At 36.6% G+C, this 25,110-nt stretch overlaps 1 protein-coding gene across 1 annotated transcript; it reads right to left on the bottom strand.

Annotated features, from left to right (window-relative positions):
• Positions 1-347: 347 nt before the first annotated feature.
• On the bottom strand, positions 348-20,357 carry LOC112767313 (uncharacterized). Its single transcript, XM_072221989.1, has 5 exons — positions 20,227-20,357; positions 5,144-5,605; positions 4,669-4,753; positions 4,444-4,543; positions 348-971 (listed from the first exon to the last, which is right to left on the bottom strand). Exons 1-4 carry the CDS (start codon positions 20,355-20,357, stop codon positions 4,493-4,495), a joined length of 729 nt encoding a protein of 242 aa, XP_072078090.1. The 3' UTR covers positions 348-971; positions 4,444-4,492.
• Between the last annotated feature and the right edge of the window lie 4,753 nt (positions 20,358-25,110).

The raw sequence follows: 25,110 nt of genomic DNA, 5'->3' as shown, positions 1-25,110 counted from the left end.
ACAGCACTTCACATGTACATATATAAATACAAAGATTCTTCATACAAGTAACTTACAAATATTACATACATATACATCATTATAATCACGATTCCTATTCCTCTTTACAAAAATATAATAATAATAACGAGAGAAAAACAATAACTAAGATATATAAAACATATACAACACAGCTAAAAATTTAGCAAAATCTCCATAGGCTTTGTCATCCGTTTCTTGAAAAATTAACCACACAGTCTCACTAGAGGAGTTATAGAATTGTCATAAGAGAATATATATAAAGAAAGTTGTTTCAACCGCAGTGATCATCGCTCGTCTTATGAACTTTTTCGAACAACAATAATTAATTATCCAAAAATCTAAATTCATATTTAACTATAAGAATTTCAAATCTCGATAATATCCCATAGCATTTCACTACATACAAAAAAAATGATCTAACTAAACTTACCAATAATTCATCCAATTTCGGCCTCCGGCCTAAAACATAATCAACCACGGCCTCCGACCCAAAATATAATTAACCACGACCTCTGGTCTAGAATATAATCAACCAACGTTCAACTCACCATAATCTGAACCAACAAATCACAATCACAAGTAATCAAACAATCATAGACATAGAGAGCAATTACGATAAGTAATACAATTAGCAGTTACACAAATTATCAAGGTAAACTAAATCAATTATGCACACCTAAACAATAGCAAATAGATGTACATGATGCATGCCTGTCCTATTGGCCATGGGCTCACGTGTCAGTCATTATGTCAAACCCGACACAAAATCTGCTTGGCATCTCACGGATTGGTCTCTCGTTGCGCATCTCCAGGAGAAAAAATCAACAAATCATGGTACTATTATCTCAATGGAGAGTTCCCTCTCACCTTCTCCTGGAGGTACAAATCATGCCAAGTCAACAGAGAACAATGTCGTCTCATTCCATCGGAGAGTGTGCCTCACCTTACAACTGAGAGAATAATGAACAAGCGGGATTAACCACCGTCCTTATCCGGGATAAAACTCAAATCAATACGCAAGCAGGATAAACCACCGACCTTGCTAATTTACAATCACGTTTCAATAATAATCACAATCACATTCATAAGCATAGTCAAATTTAATGATAATCATAATCAAAATCGACACCATAAGTCTTTATATTCACATTTATTACGAGGATAATCGTCCTCAAACAGTGAGCGGGATAACACCACCGTGGGTGGGACAAAACCACCATCCCACAAATCCACAACACACTAAGAAAGCAGGACTATACCACCATCTTTACCAGGAAATCGATAAATATCACAATTCAAAATCATACTTAGCCCATTTACTTTCAATAACAATATATATTTAGTTCACATCATGCCAAGAATCACCTTCATTTCTCATTTAATATAAAATTCAAAGTCGGATTCACATACCATTTAGAAATGCAATTCATTGGATCTATCCACACTCATTTCAAAGCTTCAAAATTAGTTATCAGACATCGTATGGGATTTACAGGGGGTTACAAGCTTGCCAGAAAGACTAAACAGTCAAAAACATAGTTCTACTAAGAAAATAGGACGTGTGCACATGCACAGATCAAAGCCAATTTCCCAATGGGTGTATACGCACAGCTTGTAATTTTTTCTTAATGTGCGTATGCACCACCTTGTGCATACGCAAAGGCTTTACCAACGCCCTTATCTAATGCACACGCACGCCTCTGTACTATAAAAATAATTTTTTCGTCCGTTCTTCGAACGACATAAACTAGACAAACCCAGTTTTTAATCAAATCAAATTTCACAAATTTTTGAGATCCAAAGGCCAAGTCATGCCCGTCAAATTTAATCAAAATCTTCTAAATTGTAACATTTTCCGGAACCTCCAAAGGAACTTCACTTAAAACCAGATCTCTTTCATTAAAACTCATTTTCACTTAACCAAAATTCCCAAAATAACTTCAAAACTATTTCAAATTTAAACATCTTTTAAAAGACTAAAAAATTATCCTATTTACAAATTAATATCTTAATTAAAATATTATAATTATTTATTCTTAAATTAAACACTTAAATTACTTTAAATAAAGATTTATTGAATTAAACTCCACGACAAAATCTCTAGACTTTAAGGGGTAACAACTAATCTCATTTTTCTTATTATTCGATTTAGTCCAAACTTATAAAAATTTTGCAGCATCTCTCCTAAAATTCGGACTTTACTACCTTTCAAGGGTTCCATCAATCACAATAATTCACTGATCTTTTTCTCAACAACGACCAAAAGTTCAAAACAACAAGGTTCTCAATCTATTCAATTTAGTAACCAAGGTAATATTATCAATATAACTAAAATTTGTAACAAGCACTCAACCTCATTAATCAGAAAACAACCACAATCTAACCATCATCATAATAACCCCAAACCAAGCACCAAACCCAACTCCATTCATCAATTACTCATCGTATTTCAGTTCCACAACTAATAAAATGTTATCAAGCAACCACTTTAACAACCAACTAAACATAATCAATTAACAATAAAAATTTCCAGCCTTCTCAATCAACCAATAAATCAATCAATTAAACAATCACATTCATCCAAAATAGCTCAATTCAAATTCATAAGACTCACATAATCACAAAATGTATATTTTTCATATCGATATCGATTTATAACAATTCTTGAAAATAAAAATAGGTTCAAGAAAAAGCCCCTACCTCAAATAGTCGAAACCCATAAAATTAAACCATCCAAAAACCCTTTTTCTCTTAGCCCGTAACGGCGGCAGCCGCAACCACAACTCCATTATATTTGCAGCCACAGTAGCAACCTTAATTACAAACTTGCAATTACCAAAACTCAACCCTACGTCATTAATACCTCAGAATCTTCAACAAATAATAATAGAATACTGCTTTTCAAGGGTTCCGGAATAAAAATGCTTATCATAACTAAGGAGAAATGACTGAACCGAGCAGTAGTAGCTCCGGCGGTGGTTCCGGCAGCCACAACGTAGTTCTCGGCAGCTAGAGGTACATCGGCAAGGTCTCCTGTAGCTATATAGCAAGCTCCAACAACGGCGAAAACCCCTTCTCCTCCTTCACCGTTTTATTCTTCCTCTCTTCGGCGTCACTCTCACTTGCTCCTCTTGCTCTCCCCTTCTCGGTGACGCCGATGACCTCCATCAATGGCAGCGGTGGCAACGACAACCCAGTAGCAGTGGTGACAAATCGGTGGTGGTGGAGGCACGGCGGCGCGAAACAACGGCTCCTCCTTTGTGTTTCTTCTCAGTGCGACTTTGTCTATACGCCTCCCTTTCTCTCTTCGACTCAGGCTTGACGGCAACATGATGGTGGCTCGGCGACAAGGCGCAGTGGCGGTGCAGGACAACTCCTCCTCTTGCTCTCTCTCGTGTTCGTTTCTCTCTCTCTGTCTTGCATTGTAGCAGCGACGATGACGGCAGCTCCCAGCTCTGTCAGCACCGTCTTCTTCCTCTCCTTCCTTTTCTCTTCTTCTTCCTCACTCTCTCAAGCTCTCCCTCCCTTTTCTTTCTTTCTTTCTTCCGTCAGTAGGGGGTGACGACGGGTGTTTTGGGTGAAAAGGTGAGGGAGTGTGTCACTTAGGTTGAAATTAGGGTTGTGTGGCTCAAATTGGGAATTAGGGTTGGGGTATGTATTTTTAATAAAATTAGGGATAATGTAGTAATTAAAAACCAAATTTAACCCAATAAAATTATCTTTAAAGAAAGGGTAAAGTACTAAATTAGTCCCCTACGTTTGGGCGTAATCCTGTTTTAGTCCTTAAGGTTTAAAGTGTCCTATTTCAATCCAAAAAAGTTTCATTTAGCTTCAATTTAGCCCCACCTGAGGTCAAAGATAAATAATTAACGAAATGTCCTACATGACAGCAGTATAAGAACAAGGTCGATAATTTGGAGAATAGGTGAAAGCTCCAGAGGTACAAAATCAACCGTGGATGCATCAATACCAAGGTTTTGAAAATCAGACCGGTCATCGAACCGTTCTAATTATTGGTTTACTGGTTTTTTGGTTCAACCGGTCTAACCGTGGTTCAACCGAAAAAAACCGTTTCAAGTAAAATAAAATAAACAAATAACAATAAGAATTACAATGTATAAAAACAGGGCTAACAAGTGCTCCAGCAACAGGTTTTATGCACCATGCACTAAGCCACTTCTCTTTAATTGACATAATTTCAATTAATAAATCAAGAATTACAATGCAGAAAAACAGGGCTAATGTTACATATGATATACATTTAAAAGAATAATTCAATATAGCTCCTCTATCGTCTTAAACCAGAGTAGTTGGTGGTATACAGTTAGCAAAGTTCTTAAACACACCAACACAAGATGTACTTCAAAATTAAGCAATTTCAAGTGGAAAAACAATTTTTATGAAGAGATAATTCAAGCTTACATTAATTATTGTATATATCCAACTATGAAGTTTTCTATCTGTCGTTTATTTACAGTCTGTGTATGAAATCAACAAGGTGGTCAGCATCCAATTCATTAGCCTAGCAGATGCAAGAACCATATAAATTAATTAGTGAATAATCTGTATTATGAATCAATTATATATTTGATTTATTTCAATAAAATAAAATAGAATAACAGCTTTAAACAATTTAAGCTCACTCACCAGAATACCCAAGGTTGGAAGAAGGCCACTTATCCATTGTTTGATGCAAAAAGCTCCATCCGTTTTCCATGGCAAGGAATATACACTAACATATCAACACATTTATGTTTAAATTTCATTGCAATTTATACGTGATAAAGCCACAGATCAAAATCATAGTTGATGATGATATAGAGAATATTGTAATTATATTAAAACAGAATAGAAAATCGTTTATGGTTTTTATTGTTTATTGGAAATTTCGCTATTAATCATTTATGATTTCAAGTTTTCAACAAAAACACAACGCAGCAGCAGCAGCACAGCCACAAAACACAGAACAGCACACCAGAAGCCAGAAGCCACAGCAGCAAGCCAAAGCCAGAGAAAATCAATGATTTCAACAAAAATACAAAACCCTATAATCATTCAATGATTTGTTGATTTCAGAACAGAGTCATAGAATAAAACGAAGAACAAGTGCACACCAACTGACCTTCGAGAGGGCGACGGCGACAGGACGATGGCGAGCAGGATGAATCCAATGGAGGATGGTCGCCAAGCGAGGAAGAAGACAGCGAACAGGGGGTTTGACTTGGATAATGCCAACAGTACGAAGAGAAATTCCTCGAACAGCCACTCCTTAGAGACAAACCCCTGACTGCGATAAATGGCGACAAACAACAGCGACAACACGACGGCCGTCGAGCTCAAGGAAGAAGCGGTACACGTGCGACTGGTGACTGCGAACAGATCGAAGACTTCAAGAACTCCCCTGACTGTGACGCACGAAGACTCGAGGAGACAATCCTCTGACTGCGACAGACGGCGGCAAACACGGCTCCTCCCTGTAGCGGTGGTGGCGGCTAGGGTTTTTCCCTGGTTGAGGCTGGGCGTGTTCTGCTCAAAGGAATGAGGAAGGAGGAAGCGCGTTTTGTTTCTCCCCTTAAGCGCGTAACTACGTCGTTTTATTCAAACCAGCCGGTTCCGGTTCAGGTTCGACCATCCGATTCTCGGCCGGTTCAACGGTTTATATCCAGTTTTATAATTTTCGGTTTTATAATTTCCGGTTTTAGATATCAAACCAAACCGTTTATGTCTTCGTTTCGCGGTTGAATCGGTCGGACCGGCCGGTCCGGTCCGGTTTTCAGAACATTGATCAATACATGTATTTAACTTTTTTTTTAGTTTTATAGAAAATATTTTATTTTAATTATAAGAAAAATGATAAATAAATGTATTAATGCATCCACGGTTGATTTTGTGCCTCTGGAGCTTGTACTTAATCTCTAGATTATCGACCTTGTTCTTATACTGCTGTCATGTAGGACATTTTGTTAATTATTTATCTTTGACCTACGGTTGGACTAAATTGAAGCTAAATGAAACGTTTTTGAATTAAAATAGGACACTTTAAACCTTAAGGACCAAAACAGAATTACGCCCAAACGTAAGGACCAATTTAATACTTTACCCTTAAAGAAAATACTATTATTCGCTAACTTATAATTTATTTTCAAATAATACTCTAATTTTGAATTTATAGGTGATCAAAAAAATTTTTCTTTATTCATAAAATAAAATTCAAAATCTAAATATTCAAATTAAATCATATAAAATTTTCATTATTTTTCAATTATTAAAGCCTTACATTATAAATAATAAAATATCCAATTACTATGAAAATTATGAGTGCTTATTGATTTAAAACTCAAAATCTCATAATTTAATTTCTAAAAATTCGGGATTTTACAAAATGCTTCTTCTTTCCTCTCTCATACGAAACCCATCCCTAACGATCATTCATTATCAGTCATCAATCAAAAGAAAATCTTGTAGTATAGAGCTTGTTGGTCGAGAGATTACGAGGTCGAGGTGGAATCAAGGTCAAGAATAGCAACATTGGAAGGTACGTACTCTTCGTCACTTGCTTCGTCCAGTTGGTTGGTGTTGAAGTTCTGTATGTTTTTGTTTGATGTGTGTTGGTGTCTTGTTAGTGTCTATGGTTCTCGAACTTTGCAGTGCATGCATGTTTTTTTTTCTTGTCCTAATACTGTGTGAGTTGGTCTGTGTTTTGTATGTAATTTATTGTTGATTTTTCTTTCAATATTTAATGTCTGTCTTTGCTGTGTTCTAGTACATTTTACAATTAATTTTTGGAATGAGTTATTTTAGTGTAAAGATATAATACTGTGGGAGGTTTTGGATTTGATGGAGAATCCCTTCATTATCTGGATGGAGAGACGATGATTGTTGACTATTGCGATAAATATAGGTGGAGTTTGATCGAGGCTGTTCATATAATAACTAACCAGAATTACTTGAAGCAAGACATAACAGTAATGTGGTATAAATCTCCTAAAGAAGGTACAGAAAAAGGGTTGAAGATGCCTAGAACTGACAATGATTCCTTGGAAATGGCTAGAATTGGGATAAGGGTGGACAAGGTTTCAATCACTGGATCAACCAAGAATGCTGGATTAACCAAGACAAAGAACAAGGTTTTAGTGGACAAGTAAGGCACATCTAAGCAACCAAATGAGTCAAGAAATAAGCTAAAGAAGAAGTCACCAAATATGGCATCCACCTAATAATTTTACACCATAAGCAAGAGGACCAAGGCCACCTCCACTCAACCTCAAGGCCAAAGCTCTAACCTTACTTACCAAAGCCCATCAAAGAGAGTGCTAAAATTTATGGGAAAAATACCACAAAGGACTTGGAAGAATCTAAACTGATTTATTTACCTTGTGAATGTGTTTTTTGATATTCTAGTTAATTTGATTTGTAATGGTATTGGCATAAACTGTAGTGCCATTTAGAGTATGACTTTGAGTAATGGTGTTTTTGTAACTTGATTAGTTGCCTAATATGTGTTTATGGCTAAGATCTTCTTTTCTTATGTTACTAAAACCTACTTAATCTATTTTATGGCTAAGACCTTTCTGATTATGCATTTTGTTAATGAAATTAAACAGTAAAAGTTACAGGTGTTTATGAGTTATTTCTATTCATATGGTTTTAAAAAAAATCACAATATTTTGATAAAACTTATGTAGAATCATTTTTTATAAATTAAAATTCTTTTAATTAATCCAAATACATCTGTAATGACTGCAAATATTTTTTCATACAAAGCAACTACTCTTCAATACATTAAATTTCCTAATCCACCTAAATTTCCTAACTATAGCTCTTCAACTAGTTCACAAATATGGTAGCCTCCTTTGTCCTGTTCTTATTGCCCTTTTATACAATAACAAAAGTGCCAGCATCCAACCAACACTATCCACTGCAACAACAACCATAAATCTTGTTTCATCAGATATAAGTTTCTCCTTCAACAATTTTTTTCCTCCTCAATCTTGCTAGTTGTGTGTTTTGTCCTTTAAGCTCTTGCCCAAGAAAAGAATTCGCATCCTGATGAGCGGATAATTTATACGCTTTTTTGCATTGTTTTTAGTATGTTTTTAGTATATTTTAATTAGTTTTATTATATTTTTATTAGTTTTTATTTAAAATTCACTTTTCTAGACTTTACTATGAGTTTGTGTATTTTTCTGTGATTTCAGGTATTTTCTGGCTGAAATTGAGGGACCTGAGCAAAAATCTGATTCAGAGGCTGAAAAAGGACTGCAGATGCTGTTGGATTCTGACCTCCCTTCACTCAAAGTGGATTTTCTGGAGCTACAAAAGCCCAATTGGCACGCTCTCAATTGCGTTAGAAAGTAGACATCCTAGGCTTTCTAACAATATATAATAGTTCATACTTTGCCCGAGATTTGATGGCCCAAACAGGCGTTCCAAGTCAGCTCAAGAAATTCTGGCGTTTAATGCCGGAACTGGCATAAAAACTGGAGTTAAACGCCCAAACTGGCACAAAAGCTGGCGTTTAACTCCAAAAAAAGTCTCTACACATGAAAGCTTCAATGCTCAGCCCAAGCACACACCAAGTGGGCCCCGAAAGTGGATTTTTACACTAAACATCCTAGCTTACTCATTTTCTGTAACCCTAGGTCACCAGTTTACTATAAAAACTACTTTTAGTGATTCATCTTGTACCTCATGATACTTTACACATTTCCTACGGCATGAGTCTCTAAACCCCATTGTTGGGGATGAGGAGCTCTGCTGTTCTTCATGAATTAATGCAATTACTACTGTTTTCCATTCTATCACGCTTGCTTCTATTCTAAGATACTCATTTGCACTTCAACCTGATGAATGTGATGATCCGTGACAATCATCATCAGTCTCACCTATGAACGCGTGCCTGACAACCACCTCTGTTCTACATGCAATCAAGTTTGAATGTGTATCTCTTGGGTTTCTAATCTAAGATTGGAACCTTCGTGGTATAAGCTCGAATTATTGGCTATCATTCCTGAGATCCGAAACGTCTAAACCTTGTCTGTGGTATTCTGAGCAGGATCTGGGAAGGGATGACTGTGACGAGCTTCAAACTCGCGATTGTTGGGCGTGTGACAGATGCAAAAGGATCAATGGATCCTATTCCGACATGATCGAGAACCGACAGATGATTAGCCATGCGGTGACAGCGCATTTGGAACATTTTCACTGAGAGGACGGGAAGTAGCCATTGACAATGGTGATGCCCAACATAAAGCTTGCCATGGAAGGAGCCTTGCGTGCATGAAGAAGAAGATAGTAGGAAAGCAGAGATTCAGAAGACAAAGCATCTCCAAAGCCTCAACCTGTTCTTCATTACTACAAAACAAGTATTTATTTCATGTTCTTTTACTCTTTACAATTAAATATGAGAATTATTGATATTCTGACTAAGAGTTACAAGATAATCATAACTTGCTTCAAGCCGACAATCTCCGTGGGATCGACCCTTACTCACGTAAGGTATTACTTGGACGACCCAGTGCACTTGCTGGTTAATTGTGCGGAGTTGCAAAAGTGTGATTGTAATTTTGTGCACCAAGTTTTTGGCGCCGTTGCCGGGGATTGTTCGAGTTTAGACAACTGACGGTTTATCTTGTTGCTTAGATTAGGAATATTTTATTTTTGTTGGTTTAGAGTCTTTTATTTGAGTTTAGTTTCATATTTTAAGTTTGGTGTCAATTGCATGCTTTTATTTTCTTTTAATTTTTCGAAATTGCATGTCCTTAGTTCTTTCTTGATTTTTAAAAATTCTAAGTTTGGTGTCTTCTTTGTGTTTTCCTTTAATTTTTCGAAAATGTGTTTGATTTTCTAAAAATTTTAAGTTTGGTGTTTTTGTGCTTTTATTTACTTAAAAATTTTTCAAAAATTTTTTCTTGGTGTTCATTTTGATTTTCAAAGTGTTCTTGGTGTTCATCTTGACATTCAAAATTTTCTTGTTTGTTCTCTGTGTTTTGATCTAAAATTTCTAAGTTTACTGTCATTTTGTTGTTTTTCTCTTTTCGCATTAAAATTCAAAAATAAAAAATATCCTTTCCTTATTTTACTCATAAATTTCAAAATTTTGCATTAATTTAGTCAAAGATTTTCAAAATCATATCTTTTTTTTAGTCAAGTCAATATTCTAATTTCAAAAATTGATCTTTTCAAATCTTTTTCAAAAATCAAATCTTTTTAATTTCTTCAATCATATCTCTTCAATCATATCTTTTTTTAATTTGCAATCATATCTTCTCAATCATATCTTTTTCAAAATAATTCTCAATCATATCTTTTTTTTTTAGTTTGCAATCATAGCTTCTAAATCATATCTTTTTCAAAATAATTTTCAATCATATCTTTTTAATTGCTAATTTCAAAATCTTTTTAATTAATTGATTAATTTAGTTTTCAATTTTCTTTTATTTTATTTTATTTTATTTTATTTTCTTTTTGTTTTCGAAATTTTATTCTATTTTCCATTTATTTTACTTATTATTTTCGGTTACTTTCAAAAAAAATATAATTCATATCAATTTCCTTTTCTCCATCATGGACATAAGTGGAAGTGAACAGTTCAGAAGGACTCTGGGGTCATATGCTAACCCCATTACAGCTGCATATGGGAGTAGCATCTGTATACCTCCAATCAAAGCAAGCAGCTTTGAGCTAAATCCTCAGCTCATTATCATGGTGCAGCAAAATTGCCAGTATTCTGGTCTTCCACAAGAAGAACCTACTGAGTTTTTGGCACAGTTCTTACAAATTGCTGACACAGTACGTGATAAAGAAGTGGATCAGGATGTCTATAGATTATTACTGTTTCCATTTGCTGTAAAAGATCAAGCTAAGAGGTGGTTAAATAACCAACCCATAGCAAGCATAAAAATATGGAGACAGTTATCAGACAAATTCTTGAATCAATTTTACCCTCCAAAAAGGATGACACAGCTAAGACTGGACATATAAGGCTTTAAACAAGAGGATCATGAATCCCTTTATAATGCCTGGGAGAGGTACAGAGGGATGCTAAGAAAATGCCCCTCTGAAATATTTTCAGAGTGGGTACAGTTAGACATCTTCTACTATGGGCTTACAGAAAAAGCTCAGATGTCCCTAGACCACTCAGCTGGTGGATCTATACACATGAGAAAAATAATTGAAGAAGCTCAAGAGCTCATAGATACAGTTGCTAGAAATCAACATCTGTACTCAAACAGTGAGTCCTCCATAAAAGAAGAGGCTATGGCAGTAACTACTGATCCCAATCCTCAAGAACAGATTGTGAAACTTAATCAGCAATTACTCCTTATGACAAAACAATTAGCAGAATTCAAAGAGATGCTCCAAGACACTAAAAATGCTAACAAGAATATAGAAGCACAATTGAATCAGACAAGACAGCAGCTATCTAAACAGATAACAGAAGAATGCCAAGCTGTCCAACTAAGGAGCGGGAAGACATTGAATAACTCAGCTCAAAATAGCAAAAAGTCAAGAAAGGAACAAATGACAGAGGATGACCAAACCACTACCCAAGATCCATCTGAGGACATCAAGAGCCCAAAGAGGAATAACTCTGGCGTTCAAACGCCCATGAGGAATCAGACACCTGCAAGTGCTAATAGTAACCCCTCTAAGAAGGCTTCTCCAACCACTTCTGTAGGGAATAAACCTGCAGCAACTAAGGTTGAAGAATATAAAGCCAAGATGCCTTATCCTCAGAAGCTCCGCCAAGCAGAACAGGATAAACAATTTGCCCGCTTTGCAGACTATCTCAGGACGCTTGAAATAAAGATCCCGTTTGCAGAGGCACTTGAGCAAATACCCTCTTATGCTAAGTTCATGAAAGAGATCTTAAGTCATAAGAAGGATTGGAGAGAAACTGAAAGAGTGTTTCTCACTGAAGAATGCAGTGCAGTCATTCTAAAAAGCTTACTAGAAAAGCTTCAAGATCCAGGAAGCTTTACGATACCATGCACACTAGAGGGTGCTTGCACCAAGACAGCTCTATGTGACCTTGGAGCAAGTATCAACCTAATACCTGCATCCACTATCAGAAAACTTGGGTTGACTGAAGAAGTCAAACCAACCCGGATATGTCTCTAACTTGCTGATTGCTCCATTAAATATCCATCAGGCATCATTGAGGACATGATTGTCAAGGTTGGGCCATTTGCCTTTCTCACTGACTTTGTAGTGCTGGAAATGGAGGAGCACAAGAGTGCAACTCTCATTCTAGGAAGACCTTTCCTAGCAACTGGACAAACTCTTATTGATGTACAAAAAGGGGAAGTGACCCTGAGAGTCAATGAGGATGAGTTCAAGTTAAATGCTGTCAAAGCTATGTAGCATCCAGACACAGCAAATGACTGCATGAGCACTGATATTATTGACTCCCTGGTGGAAGAGGTCAATATGACTAAAAGTTTTGAATCAGAGCTAGAGGACATCTTTAAAGATGTTCAGCCTTATCTGGAAGAATCAGAGGAAATAAAAGAACTTCTGAAAATCCCTCAGGATGAGGAGAAACCTCCTAAACCCGAGCTCAAACCACTACCACCATCTCTGAAATATGCATTTCTGGGAGAGGGTGACACTTTTCCAGTGATCATAAGCTCTGCTTTAAATCCACAGGAAGAGAAAGCACTAATTCAAGTGCTAATGACACACAAGACAGCTCTTGGGTGGTCCATAAATGACCTTAAGGGCATTAGCCCAGCAAGATGCATGCACAAAATCCTATTGGAGAATGATGCCAAGCCAGTGGTTCAACCACAGAGGCGGCTAAATCCAGCCATGAAGGAAGTGGTGCAGAAAGAGGTCACTAAGTTACTAGAGGCTGGGATTATTTATCCTATTTCTGATAGCCCCTGTGTGAGCCCTGTCCAAGTTGTCCCCAAGAAGGGAGGCATGACAGTGGTTCATAATGAAAAGAATGAACTGGTTTCCACAAGAACAGTTACATGGTGGCGTATGTGTATTGACTACAGAAGGCTCAATACAGCTACCAGAAAGGATCATTTTCCTTTACCATTCATAGACCAGATGCTAGAGAGACTAGCAGGCCATGAATACTACTGCTTTTTGGATGGCTATTCAGGCTACAACCAAATTGCAGTGGATCCTCAAGACCAAGAGAAAATAACATTCACATGTCCATCTGGAGTATTTGCTTACAGAAGAATGCCTTTTGGTCTGTGCAATGCACCTGCAACCTTTCAGAAGTGCATGCTCTCTATCTTCTCTGATATGGTAGAAAAGTTCCTGGAAGTCTTCATGGATGACTTCTCAGTATTTGGAGACTCATTCAGCTCCTGTCTTGATCATCTAGCACTTGTCTTGAAAAGGTGCCAAGAGACTAACCTGGTCTTAAACTGGAAAAAATGCCACTTTATGGTGACTGAAGGAATTGTCCTTGGGCACAAAATTTCAAGCAAGGGAATAGAGGTGGATCAAGCCAAGGTAGAGATAATTGAGAAATTACCACCACCTGCCAATGTTAAGGCAATCAGAAACTTTCTGGGGCATGCAGGATTCTATAGGAGGTTCATAAAGGATTTTTCAAAAATTGCAAAACCTCTAAGCAACCTGCTAGCTGATGACACGCCATTTGTGTTTGACACAGAGTGTCTGCAGGCGTTTGAGGCCCTGAAAGCCAAGCTGGTCACAGCACCAGTCATCTCTGCACCTGACTGGACATTACCATTCGAATTAATGTGTGATGCTAGTGACCATGCCATTGGTGCAGTGTTGGGACAAAGGCATAACAAGCTTCTGCACGTTATTTACTATGCCAATCGTGTTTTAAATGACGCACAGAAGAATTACACAACCACAGAAAAGGAGTTACTTGCAGTGGTTTATGCCATTGACAAATTTAGATCCTATTTAGTAGGATCAAAAGTGATTGTGTACACTGACCATGCTGCTCTTAAATATCTACTCAGAAAGCAGGATTCAAAACCCAGGCTCATAAGATGGGTGTTGCTTCTGCAAGAGTTTGATATAGAAATAAGAGACAGAAAATGGACAGAGAACCAGGTAGCTGATCACCTGTCCCGGATAGAACCAGTAGCTGGGGCGTCCCTCCCTTCTACTGAGATCTCTGAAACCTTTCCGGATGAGCAACTCTTTGCCATTCAGGAAGCACCATGGTTTGCAGACATTGCAAATTATAAAGCTGTGAGGTTCATACCCCAGGAGTACAGCAGGGTGCAAAAGAAAAAACTAATTTCTGATGCAAAGTACTACTTATGGGATGAACCATATCTCTTTAAGAGATACGCAGACGGAATGATCCGCAGATGCGTCCCTAGAGAGGAGGCACAAAAGATCCTGTGGCATTGCCATGGATCACAGTATGGAGGACATTTCGGAAGTGAGCGAACAACCACTAAAGTCCTCCAATGTGGCTTCTATTGGCCTACTCTCTATAGAGATGCCCGAGAGTTTGTGTGTAACTGTGACAGTTGCCAAAGAGCTGGTAACTTGCCTCATGGTTATGCCATGCCTCAACAAGGAATCTTAGAGATTGAGTTATTTGATGTATGGGGTATTGACTTCATGGGTCCTTTCCCACCATCATACTCAAACACTTACATTCTGGTGGCAGAAGACTACGTATCAAAATGGGTGGAGGCAATTGCCACACCCACTAATGATACCAAGACTGTGCTGAAGTTCCTCCAGAAACATATTTTCAGCAAATTTGGTGTTCCCAAAGTACTAATCAGTGATGGGGGTACCCATTTCTGCAATAAACAGCTTTACTCTGCTATGGTTCGATATGGAATTAGCCACAAAGTAGCAACTCCGTATCATCCACAGACAAATGGACAGGCTGAAGTCTCTAACAGAGAATTAAAGAGAATCCTGGAACGGACTGTAATTGCCCGTAGAAAGGATTGGGCAAAGAGCTTGGATGATGCTCTGTGGGCATACAGAACAGCATTCAAGACTCCTATAGGAACCTCTCCATACCAGCTTGTGTATGGCAAGGCCTGTTATCTGCCCGTGAAATTGGAACATAAAGCCTACTGGGCAACCAGATTCCTAAACATGGATGCTAAGTTAGCTGGTGAGAAAAGATTGCTCCAGCTAAATGAGCTAGAGGAGTTCAGACTCAATACTTTTGAAAATGCAAAAATTTATAAGGAAAAAGCAAAAAAGTGGCATGACAAGAAATTGTCATCCAGAGTCTTTGAGCCAGGACAAAAAGTTCTACTGTTCAACTCTAGGCTCAGATTATTCTCCAGGAAATTAAAATCCCGGTGGAGGGGACCATATGTGATCACAGGAGTGTCACCATATGGTTATGTTGAGCTTCAAAATATTGATTCTGACAAAAAATTCATTGTTAATGGACAGAAAATCAAACATTATCTTGAAAGCAATTTTGAGCAAGAATGCTCAAAACTGAGGCTTGAATGAAGCTCAGTAAAGGTCCAGCTAAAGACAATAAAGAAGCGCTTGCTGGGAGGCAACCCAGCCATTAGCAAGTTATTTGTTTTAATTAATACTTGTAGAAGTTTGATATACATTTTTCTTCAAAGGTTAATCATCAAAATTGAAGGAATTCACAAAGTTACAGAAGGATTTAGTGCAAAAAGCAGAGAAAAGGAACTTGCTGGCAAGAAAATGCCAGTAAAGGGCATTTTGGGCGTTTAACGCCAGAATTGCAGCATCCTGGGCGTTCAGCAAAACGCCCAGTGATAAAGAGGTTTCTGGCGTTTAACGCCAGCCAGGGTACCTGGCTGGGTGTTAAACGCCCATAATGGCCAACAATTGGGCGTTAAACGCCAGAATGGATACCATTCTGGGCGTTTAACGCCAGAAAGGCAGGGGGAGGAGATTTTGTTTCCAACTTCAAATTTTTTTTCAAATTTTCATGTTTTGATTCATACTTTTCTGCATAAACATGTTTCAAACTTTCATCATTCACCCTCAATTTTCAAAAATTCAAACATTTTCTAAATCTCTTTTAAATTTTCTTTCAAATCCTTCCCAAATCTTCTTCAAAAACTCAATTATCTTCTTAATTTCTTTCCAAATCTTTTTCAACTCATCATATCATCTCTTAAATCTTAGATGCATAACCAAATTTTCAGATTTAACATCTTTATATCTTTTTCAATTACAAATCTCATCTTTTTCATATCATGATTTTATTTTCTTCCATCAATCATATCTCTATGTCATATCTCTTTCAAATTTTTCGAATTAACTCCCCTCCTCCTATAAATATACATTCGGCCATCCCCTCCTCTCCACCATTCGAATTTGCCTCTTCTCCTCTCTCTCCCCTTTCCTTTCTTTTGCTTGAGGGCAAGCAAACCTCTACGTTTGGTGTGTTTTTTCGTGATCACTGAGCTAAGACTCATCAAGATCATGGCACCTAAGGGAAAATAAACCAAATCAAGAGGCAAGAAAGAGAATACTTCAAAGAGTCTTTGGAATCAAGAGAGGTTCCTAACCAAAGAACATGCAGACCATTACCACAAAATAATGGGTCTGAGGTCAGTGATCCCGGAAGTTAAATTCAATCTGAAAGAAGATGAATATCCGGAGATCCAAGAGCAAATTCGAAATAGAGGATGGAAAATTCTAGCTAATCCTGAAACAAAGGTTGGAAGAAACATGGTTCAGGAATTCTACTCAAATCTGTGGCTAACAGATAAGCAGAGAATAACTGGAAGCGCCTTTCATACCTACCGAACCATGGTCAGAGGGAGGCTTATTTACTTCCATCTGGACAAAATAAGAGAGGTCTTCAAATTGCCTCAATTACAAGATGACCCAGAATCCTTTAATAGGAGAATGGTGAGAGTAGATAAGAGGTTGGATCAAGTTCTAGAGGACATATGCCTCCCTGGAACTAAGTGGATAACCAATTCAAAAGGTGTCCCAAACCAACTCAAGTGGGGAGATCTCAAACCAGTTGCAAGAGGCTGGTTGGACTTCATTGGGTGTTCTATATTGCACACTAGCAACCGCTCTGAGGTCATTGTCAAAAGAGCAGTGATAATTCATTGTATTATGCTTGGAAAAGAAGTGGAGATTTATCATCTGATTTCTTGTGAGATTTACACAATTGCAAACAAGAACTCCACTGAAGCCAAACTGGCCTACCCAAGCTTAATTTCTCTGCTATGTAAAGATGCTGGGGTAAGGATGAGAGTAGATGAATTCATCCCAATCGAACACCCAATCACCAAGAAGTCAATGGAAGGACAAGTTCAAGACAACTCCATAAAAAGGAGGGCGCAGGAGTTCCTCCCAGAAATTCCTGAAATTGACTACTGGACCCGCCTAGAAGCATTTGTTACCAAGCTGCAAGAAGCTGTGGAACAACTTAAGGAAGAACAGCAGAATCAAAACTGCATGCTCTGCAAACTGCTGAAGGAACAGGAGAAGCAGGGGTGTGAGCTAAAGGAGCTGAAGCGCCAGAAGCTCTCCCTTGAAGGACCAAGCACCCTACAGATTGAGGGAGCATCCACTTCTCAAAATCAAGATTGTTGAGTCATAACTCTGTGATAACCTTTATTTTTAAGAGTCATTTATTTTTCTTTTTTTTATTTTCTGCCTTCTATTATTATTGGTTTGCTCCTATATTTATTTTTGAGTCTTATTGTCATTCCATGATCAATAAAATTTAAAGTTTATGTCTTAAAGCTATGAATGTCCCATGAATCCATCACCTTCTTAAATAAAAAGTGTTTTTAATTGAAAAAGAAAAAGAAGTACATGAATTTCAAATTTTAAAACAGTTTAATTATTTTGATGTGGTGGCAATACTCTTGTTTTTTGAATGAATGCTTGAACAGCGCATATGTTTGAATTTGATGTTTATGAATGTTAAAATTATTGGCTCTTGAAAGAATGATGGAAAAGGAGAAATGTTATTGATAATCTGAAAAATCATAAAATTGATTCTTGAAGCAAGAAAAAGCAGTGAATAAAAAAGAAAGAGAGGAAGATATGCGAAAAAAAAAAGCAAGCAGAAAAAGCCAATAGCCCTTTAAACCAAAAGGCAAGGGTAACAAAAAGGATCCAAGGCTTTGAGCATCAGTGGATAGGAGGGCCCACAGGAATAAAATCCTGGCCTAAGCGGCTGAACCAAGTTGTCCCTAACCATGTGCTTGTGGCGTGAAGGTGTCAAGTGAAGACTTGAGACTGAGCGGTTAAAGTCGTGGTCCAAAAGCAAAAAGAGTGTGCTTAAGAGCTTTGCACACCTCTAATTAGGGACTCTAGTAAAGCTGAGTCACAATCTGAAAAGGTTCACCCAGTTATGTGTCTGTGGCATTTATGTATCCGGTGGTAATACTGGAAAACAAAATGCTTTGGGTCACGGCCAAGACTCATAAAGTAGCTGTGTTCAAGAATCAACATACTTAACTAGGAGAATCAATAACTCTATCTGGATTCTGAGTTCCTATAGAAGCCAATCATTCTGAACTTCAAAGGATAAATGGGGATGCCAAAACTGTTCAGAAGCAAAAAGCTAAAAGCCCCACTCATCTAATTAATACTGATCTTCATAGATGTTTTTGGAATTCATTGTATATTCTATTCTTTTTATCCTATATGATTTTCAGTTGCTTGGGGACAAGCAACAATTTAAGTTTGGTGTTGTGATGAACGGATAATTTATACGCTTTTTGGCATTATTTTTAGTATGTTTTTAGTATATTTTAATTAGTTTTTATTATATTTTTATTAGTTTTTATTTAAAATTCACTTTTCTGGACTTTACTATGAGTTTGTGTGTTTTTCTGTGATTTCAGGTATTTTCTGGCTGAAATTGAGGGACCTGAGCAAAAATCTGATTCAGAGGCTGAAAAAGGACTGCAGATGCTGTTGGATTCTGACCTCCCCTGCACTCAAAGTAGATTTTCTGGAGCTACAGAAACCCAATTGGTGCACTCTTAATTGCATTGGAAAGTAGACATCCTGGGCTTTCCAGCAATATATAATAGTCCATACTTTGCCCGAGATTTGATAGCCCAAATAGGCGTTCCAAGTTAGCTCAAGAAATTCTGGCGTTTAACGCCGGAACTGGCATAAAAACCGGAGTTAAATGCCCAAACTGGCACAAAAGCTGGCGTTTAACTCCAAGAAAAGTCTCTACACATGAAAGCTTTAATGCTCAGTCCAAGCACACACCAAGTGGGCCCCGGAAGTGGATTTTTACACTAAACACCCTAGCTTACTCATTTTCTGTAACCCTAGGTCACCAGTTTACTATAAAAACTACTTTTAGTGATTCATCTTGTACCTCATGACACTTTACACGTTTCCTATTGTATTCTCTACCGCATGAGTCTCTAAACCCCATTGTTGGGGGTGAGGAGCTCTGCTGTTCTTCATGAATTAATACAATTACTACTGTTTTCCATTCTATCACGCTTGCTTCTATTCTAAGATATTCATTCGCACTTCAACCTGATGAATGTGATGATCCGTGACAATCATCATCATTCTCACCTATGAACGCGTGCCTGACAACCACCTCTGTTCTACATGCAATCAAGCTTGAATGTGTATCTCTTGAGTTTCTAATCTAAGATTGGAACCTTCGTGGTATAAGCTAGAATTATTGGCGGTCATTCCTGAGATCCGAAACGTCTAAACCTTGTCTGTGGTATTCTGAGTAGGATCTGGGAAGGGATGACTGTGACGAGCTTCAAACTCGCGATTGTTGGGCGTGTGACACACGCAAAAGGATCAATGGATCCTATTCCGACATGATCGAAAACCGACAGATGATTAGCCGTATGGTGACAGCGCATTTGGAACATTTTCACTGAGAGGACGGGAAGTAGCCATTGACAACGGTGATGCCCAACATAAAGCTTGCCATGGAAGGAGCCTTGCGTGCATGAAGAAGAAGATAGTAGGAAAGCAGAGATTCAGAAGACAAAGCATCTCCAAAGCCTCAACCTGTTCTTCTTTACCGCAAAACAAGTATTTATTTCATGTTCTTTTACTCTTTATAATTAAATCTGAGAATTATTGATATCCTGACTAAGAGTTACAAGATAACCATAGCTTGCTTCAAGCCGACAATCTCCGTGGGATCGACCCTTACTCACGTAAGGTATTACTTGGACGACCCAGTGCACTTGCTGGTTAGTTGTGCGGAGTTGCAAAAGTGTGATTGTAATTTCGTGCACCACATCCCTTTCCAACCTGATTTGAAACATATGTTCATAAATTTTAATCCAACCATTAACATCAACATAACCACATATGTTGCAGCATAGGAAGTAATCTAACTTTGGCTTATTACAAGATAGTTCACACCCAGAATCTTCATCCATTGTTCTCAGGCGTCGAAGAAGTCTACAGCTCCGGTCTTTCACCACAAAAGCAAGTTGTTCTTCTCTTTCAAGCCTTATTATTGCTACGAGATGATTGGGAATACTGGGATGCCTTTGTATCTCGAAGATATATGATCTCTAACTTTTGCTTCAAAACGCGATGGATTTGGGGGCGAAGGAAGAGAAGTAGCGTTTAGGGTATAATTTTTCCCTTTTTTACTTTTTTTAATATTTAAATTTTTTTTCTATCCTAACGGTTATTTTCACTGTGAGTGCCACGTTTAATAGTACACTTCATCACCTTCGTTAAGTGTAACCGAGGAATTTGACGGTAGGATCACATTGATGTCATTTTAAACGTTTTGGAATAAAAATAGAATGATTTGAACGTTAAAAACCAAAATAGAATTCACCCCAAACGTTGGACCAAAACAATACTTTACCGTCATATATATGTGTGTGTGATAATTTTGTTCATAAAATTAATTTAGTATTCGGCCACAATATATACTTATTTGAAAGCGTTTTTTCGGAAATTAATTTTATTATGGAACCAATATTGGTGCTGGACGGAGTTATGGAGAGGAGGAGAGCTTTACATTTGTATGGTGTCAGTTTACATGCAAATCGGACCGAGGGACTTGCCAAAGCAAAATCGGACTGTGCGAGAACTGCAGCAAAGAATTCAGAGGGTTCGTTTTAATTTAAAAAAAAAAAGAAAAATCTGAAAACAGATGGTCCGTTTTCTTTTAAGGGAAAAAAAAAAAGAAAAATCTGAAAACGGAGGGTCCATTTTCTTTTAAGGGAAAAATAAAAAAAAATCTAAAAATGGAGGGTCCGTTTTCTTTTAAGGAAAAAAATTAAAAAACAAAAATATGAAAACGGAAGGTCCGATTTGATTTCAAATATATATAAAAAAAAAAACTAATCGGATGATCCGATTTGTGGTTAATAAATTTTTTAACAAAGAATTCGGACGGTTCGATTTCTCTCTGTCCCACACCTGTGTCTAACACCTGCATACACCATAACCAAACACAACTCACACACTCCTCCCATATCAAAAAAAATTAGCCGCGTTTTTTCACATTCAGTATTTTACTATATATTTGGAGACCAGAATTATATAATATGACCTTTTAGGGAATAGCAATAAAATCTTGAGCGGTAAAAGTTGCAGTGAGAAAGAGAGAGTGAGAGAAGAGAGTGAGAAAGAGAGAGTGAGAGAAGAGGGACTGAGAGAAAGGTATGAATGAGAAGAATTATTTACTGGAGTAGAATGAAAAATCACAAAAGTAACTGTTACAAGAAAAATCACAAAAATAGCTATTACAATGCGTAAACTATATGTACAGCTAAGCTAACTCTGATTAATTTTAACTTCTGACTAACTCAAATCCTAACTACTTTCTAACTTTAGTAACTTATTAGTAACTAATAACTTCTAACAACAAACAAACTAATCATAAATATCTATATCAACTAATAAATAGTAAACATAAAAAGTATTGATACTATGTGTATTTCTTAAGAATTATACATTTAAATTGGTGTAAAAAAAATCCTGTAATAATTAAATTGATTTTATATGTATTTTTAAGGAGTTAAGTTATTATATATTCATTTATCTTTTGCAAACACTTGTCTCTACTAGCATTTTTAAAAAATGTAATAAAGTGTATGTACAAATATATATGTGTCTCCATTAAAAAATTATATTTTTTCACATTAAACACTACCTATTTTTTGTGTCAAAATATTGATTTTATATATATATATTTAACTTTTAGAATTAAATTTTGATATACTATTAGTATAAAATAGTATTAGCGTTAGTTTAGATTGACTTTTTTAAGGGAAAAAAGTATTTATTTTTTTTTAAATTATTCAATTTAAAACATATTTGGATACGTCTTTTAAGCAAAGTACTTTTATTAAAAAATAAATTATTTGTTTTCCCTAAAAGCTAACAATATTTTACTTTTAAAAAAAGTAGAAACAAAAGATATTTTTAATACTTGAAAACTCTTTTTAAAAAGTCTATCCAAATATAAAATAATTTTTTCTATTAAGAAAAGATCTTTTTTAAAAAGATAAAAAATAACTACTTTTTTCAAAAGCCAATCGAAACCAACCCTTACATGTACATTCAATTACATAACACCATATCATAAAAAATAACTACCTTTTATATTGATTACATTCGTGTAAATGATCATCCAAAAAAATAGATGCAATTGGATAATTGTGTAAAATATTTTACAATGTCAGCACATTAAAATTAAACACTTATTTGTATCTAAAAGTATAAGATAAATATATATATATATATATATATATATATATATATATATATATATATATATTAAATTAATTTAATAAAAAATAAAATATTATTACATTATTATTTAATTAATGAATTTATTTAGTTAAAGTTTATATCCTTGATTTTTTTTTCTATTCAACTTTAATATTTTCTAGTAAATTGAATAATTTTGTACTAGCACTACAAGAAAAACGTTAAGTTCCGTTGGATTTACCATTAGATTTAGCGTCACAGAGTAGCGGTTGACGATAACCACGTCAAATTCGTAAAGTTTTTTAATTACCGGCAGATTCTGTTTTTCGACAGTAAATCCGTCGGTAATTTTTTGAGGAAAAATAAATTAAATTGACACGTCCTTTACCATTGAATGTAACTCAATTTAGTAAAATGATTCATCTTGGTGACCCGCAATGGTGTACCATCAAAATTTTGTGATGTTAAATCCGACGGTAAGGTGACTTTAATATTGTTAACAACTTAGTTGTACTCTTCTGCATATAAATACTAGGCAATCTAGTCATATTGTTTCAATGCAACATGTGTAGTCGAAGTCGTTGGTTCGCGAGGCGATGTTGGCGGAGACGTAAGTACACAGACACGCTGAAGGAGAACAAAGAGATATTTGCTGATCAGCGGTCTCAAGACCATTATGTGAATAAACATACATCTGATTATTAGAGACTAACTATATATCTGTCGGATTACTAATCATAATAACTTGTGTTAATTACATAGGAGTCCTACACACAGAGACTAGAGGCCGCGAGTCAGCAGTCTCAACAAGGTGAGGAAGACGCCGCCGATGGATCTGTAGTTACAGTCATCGATCCCGATGCAGTTTGGCGCGAGACCGCCTCCACCCCATACAAGAACCGCGTATATGGGATCGGGTCGTTCTTTGCTAACAGCCTCCGCACATCCACGTTGAAGCTGTCGTGAGGCTTCGCCACTAATTGAGGATGCAGAAGCTCTAACGCAGCCTTCAGCAGTAGGTTCGGGAGCTTAACGAATATCGAAAAAGGTATCAGGGGATCATCAACTGCGTGACGTCTACTGATGAGCTGAGGCTGGATTTTTGATAGTCGGTGGAGAGGATGTAGCATATGGAGGCTCAGATGACGATGTACCAGCCCAGATGCGCGCCGCTGGCATCAACCTTGCTAGTGGCAGCGGTCTTGCTGATGGCATATAAACATCACCGCCTTCTGCGTCGCCGACTCAGGACCACGGGACCGACGACGACTACCTAGATCTGTAGTTATTTGTTTTTCATTTAATTGTTTTATTTGCATATTTGGTGTAGTTCACTTTTAATATATTTGAATAGTGTATTATTTATTTTAATTAAATAACAATTTTTCATTATTTATGAATGGACCACTAATTGTGTGAAAAAAATTAAATTTAAAATTAAAATTGACCATGTATTTCAAATTTAAAAAAAAAAAAATTGATATTACTGTTGGAAATACCATAGGAATAATCCGACAGTAACAATGTGTGAAACAACACTTTTTGGCGCCAATAATACCGTCAAAAGAATCCGCAGGTAACCAATTGGTTTTTCAACCTGATGATCCGTCGCAACTTCTAACGATAACTACCATCGGACGAAAATATTCGACGGTAAACATTTACCGGCGAGGTTTATACCGCCTGATTATTTCCGACGGTATTTAAATTACCGTGGGATTTTATTTGTTTTTCCGACGATACTCAGTGTTTTTCTTGTTGTGTGGACAAGTATTTTGATAATTAGTTCCTAAATGTAAATTGAATTAAAAATCATTTAAAAATTAATTAACACTACAAGAAAAACGCTGAGTACCGCCGGACTGAATTTGACGATATGAACGGCGCTGGAAATTGTTTATCGACGGATTATTTCGTCCGATGCTAATTATCTGCATTTTTTGTCATTTTTTAATGAATTTTCTGAGACTAAGTTGCTGATTATCGTTGAATTATTCCAACGGTAACTTTGGCGTCATATTATGTCTTTTGGCGCCCAATTACTGTCAAACATTTTGCCGGTAAATGCTACGGTAGTTTTTCTTTCACAATTTAGCCACAATTAGTAGTTAAATTAAAATTCTTGTTAACATTATTAGGGCACAAAATCAAAATTATCAAAAATCAACTAATGATTTATTAAATATCAATTGTTTGAATATAATAAAATATCACAGAAGTAGAATACAATGAAATAGACATAAAATAAATTAAATCCCTAAATTCTACAAATTCCGGTAATTGTCGTCATTGTCGTCTTTCCCCTGCTGAGACGGCGGAGTAGGTGCTGATGTCGGTGTCCTACCAGCAGCGTCGCTACCTCCAACACGCATCTGCTCGTTGTACACCTCCATCTGCTCTTATAAATGCTCTAGTCGCTCCAGCTTCTTTGTCATCTGCGAGTTGATGGATGTG

Source organism: Arachis hypogaea, chromosome 17, assembly GCF_003086295.3.
Source record: "Arachis hypogaea cultivar Tifrunner chromosome 17, arahy.Tifrunner.gnm2.J5K5, whole genome shotgun sequence".
Taxonomy (NCBI): Eukaryota; Viridiplantae; Streptophyta; class Magnoliopsida; order Fabales; family Fabaceae; genus Arachis; species Arachis hypogaea.
The sequence above is the reverse complement of the archived record's forward strand: the minus strand, read 5'-3'. Positions and strand labels throughout refer to the sequence as shown.

Bases quoted from the DNA above. Each gene is read 5' to 3' on its own strand.
- LOC112767313 (XM_072221989.1), bottom strand. From the start codon at position 20,357: ATGGATGAAGATTCTGGGTGTGAACTATCTTGTAATAAGCCAAAGTTA. The intron at 5,606-20,226 runs GTTGGAAAGGGA...AAAACGACGTAG, and splicing joins GAACATATGTTTCAAATCAG to TTACGCGCTTAAGGGGAGAA. The intron at 4,754-5,143 runs GTCAGTTGGTGT...TTGATATGTTAG, and splicing joins TCGCCGTCGCCCTCTCGAAG to TGTATATTCCTTGCCATGGA.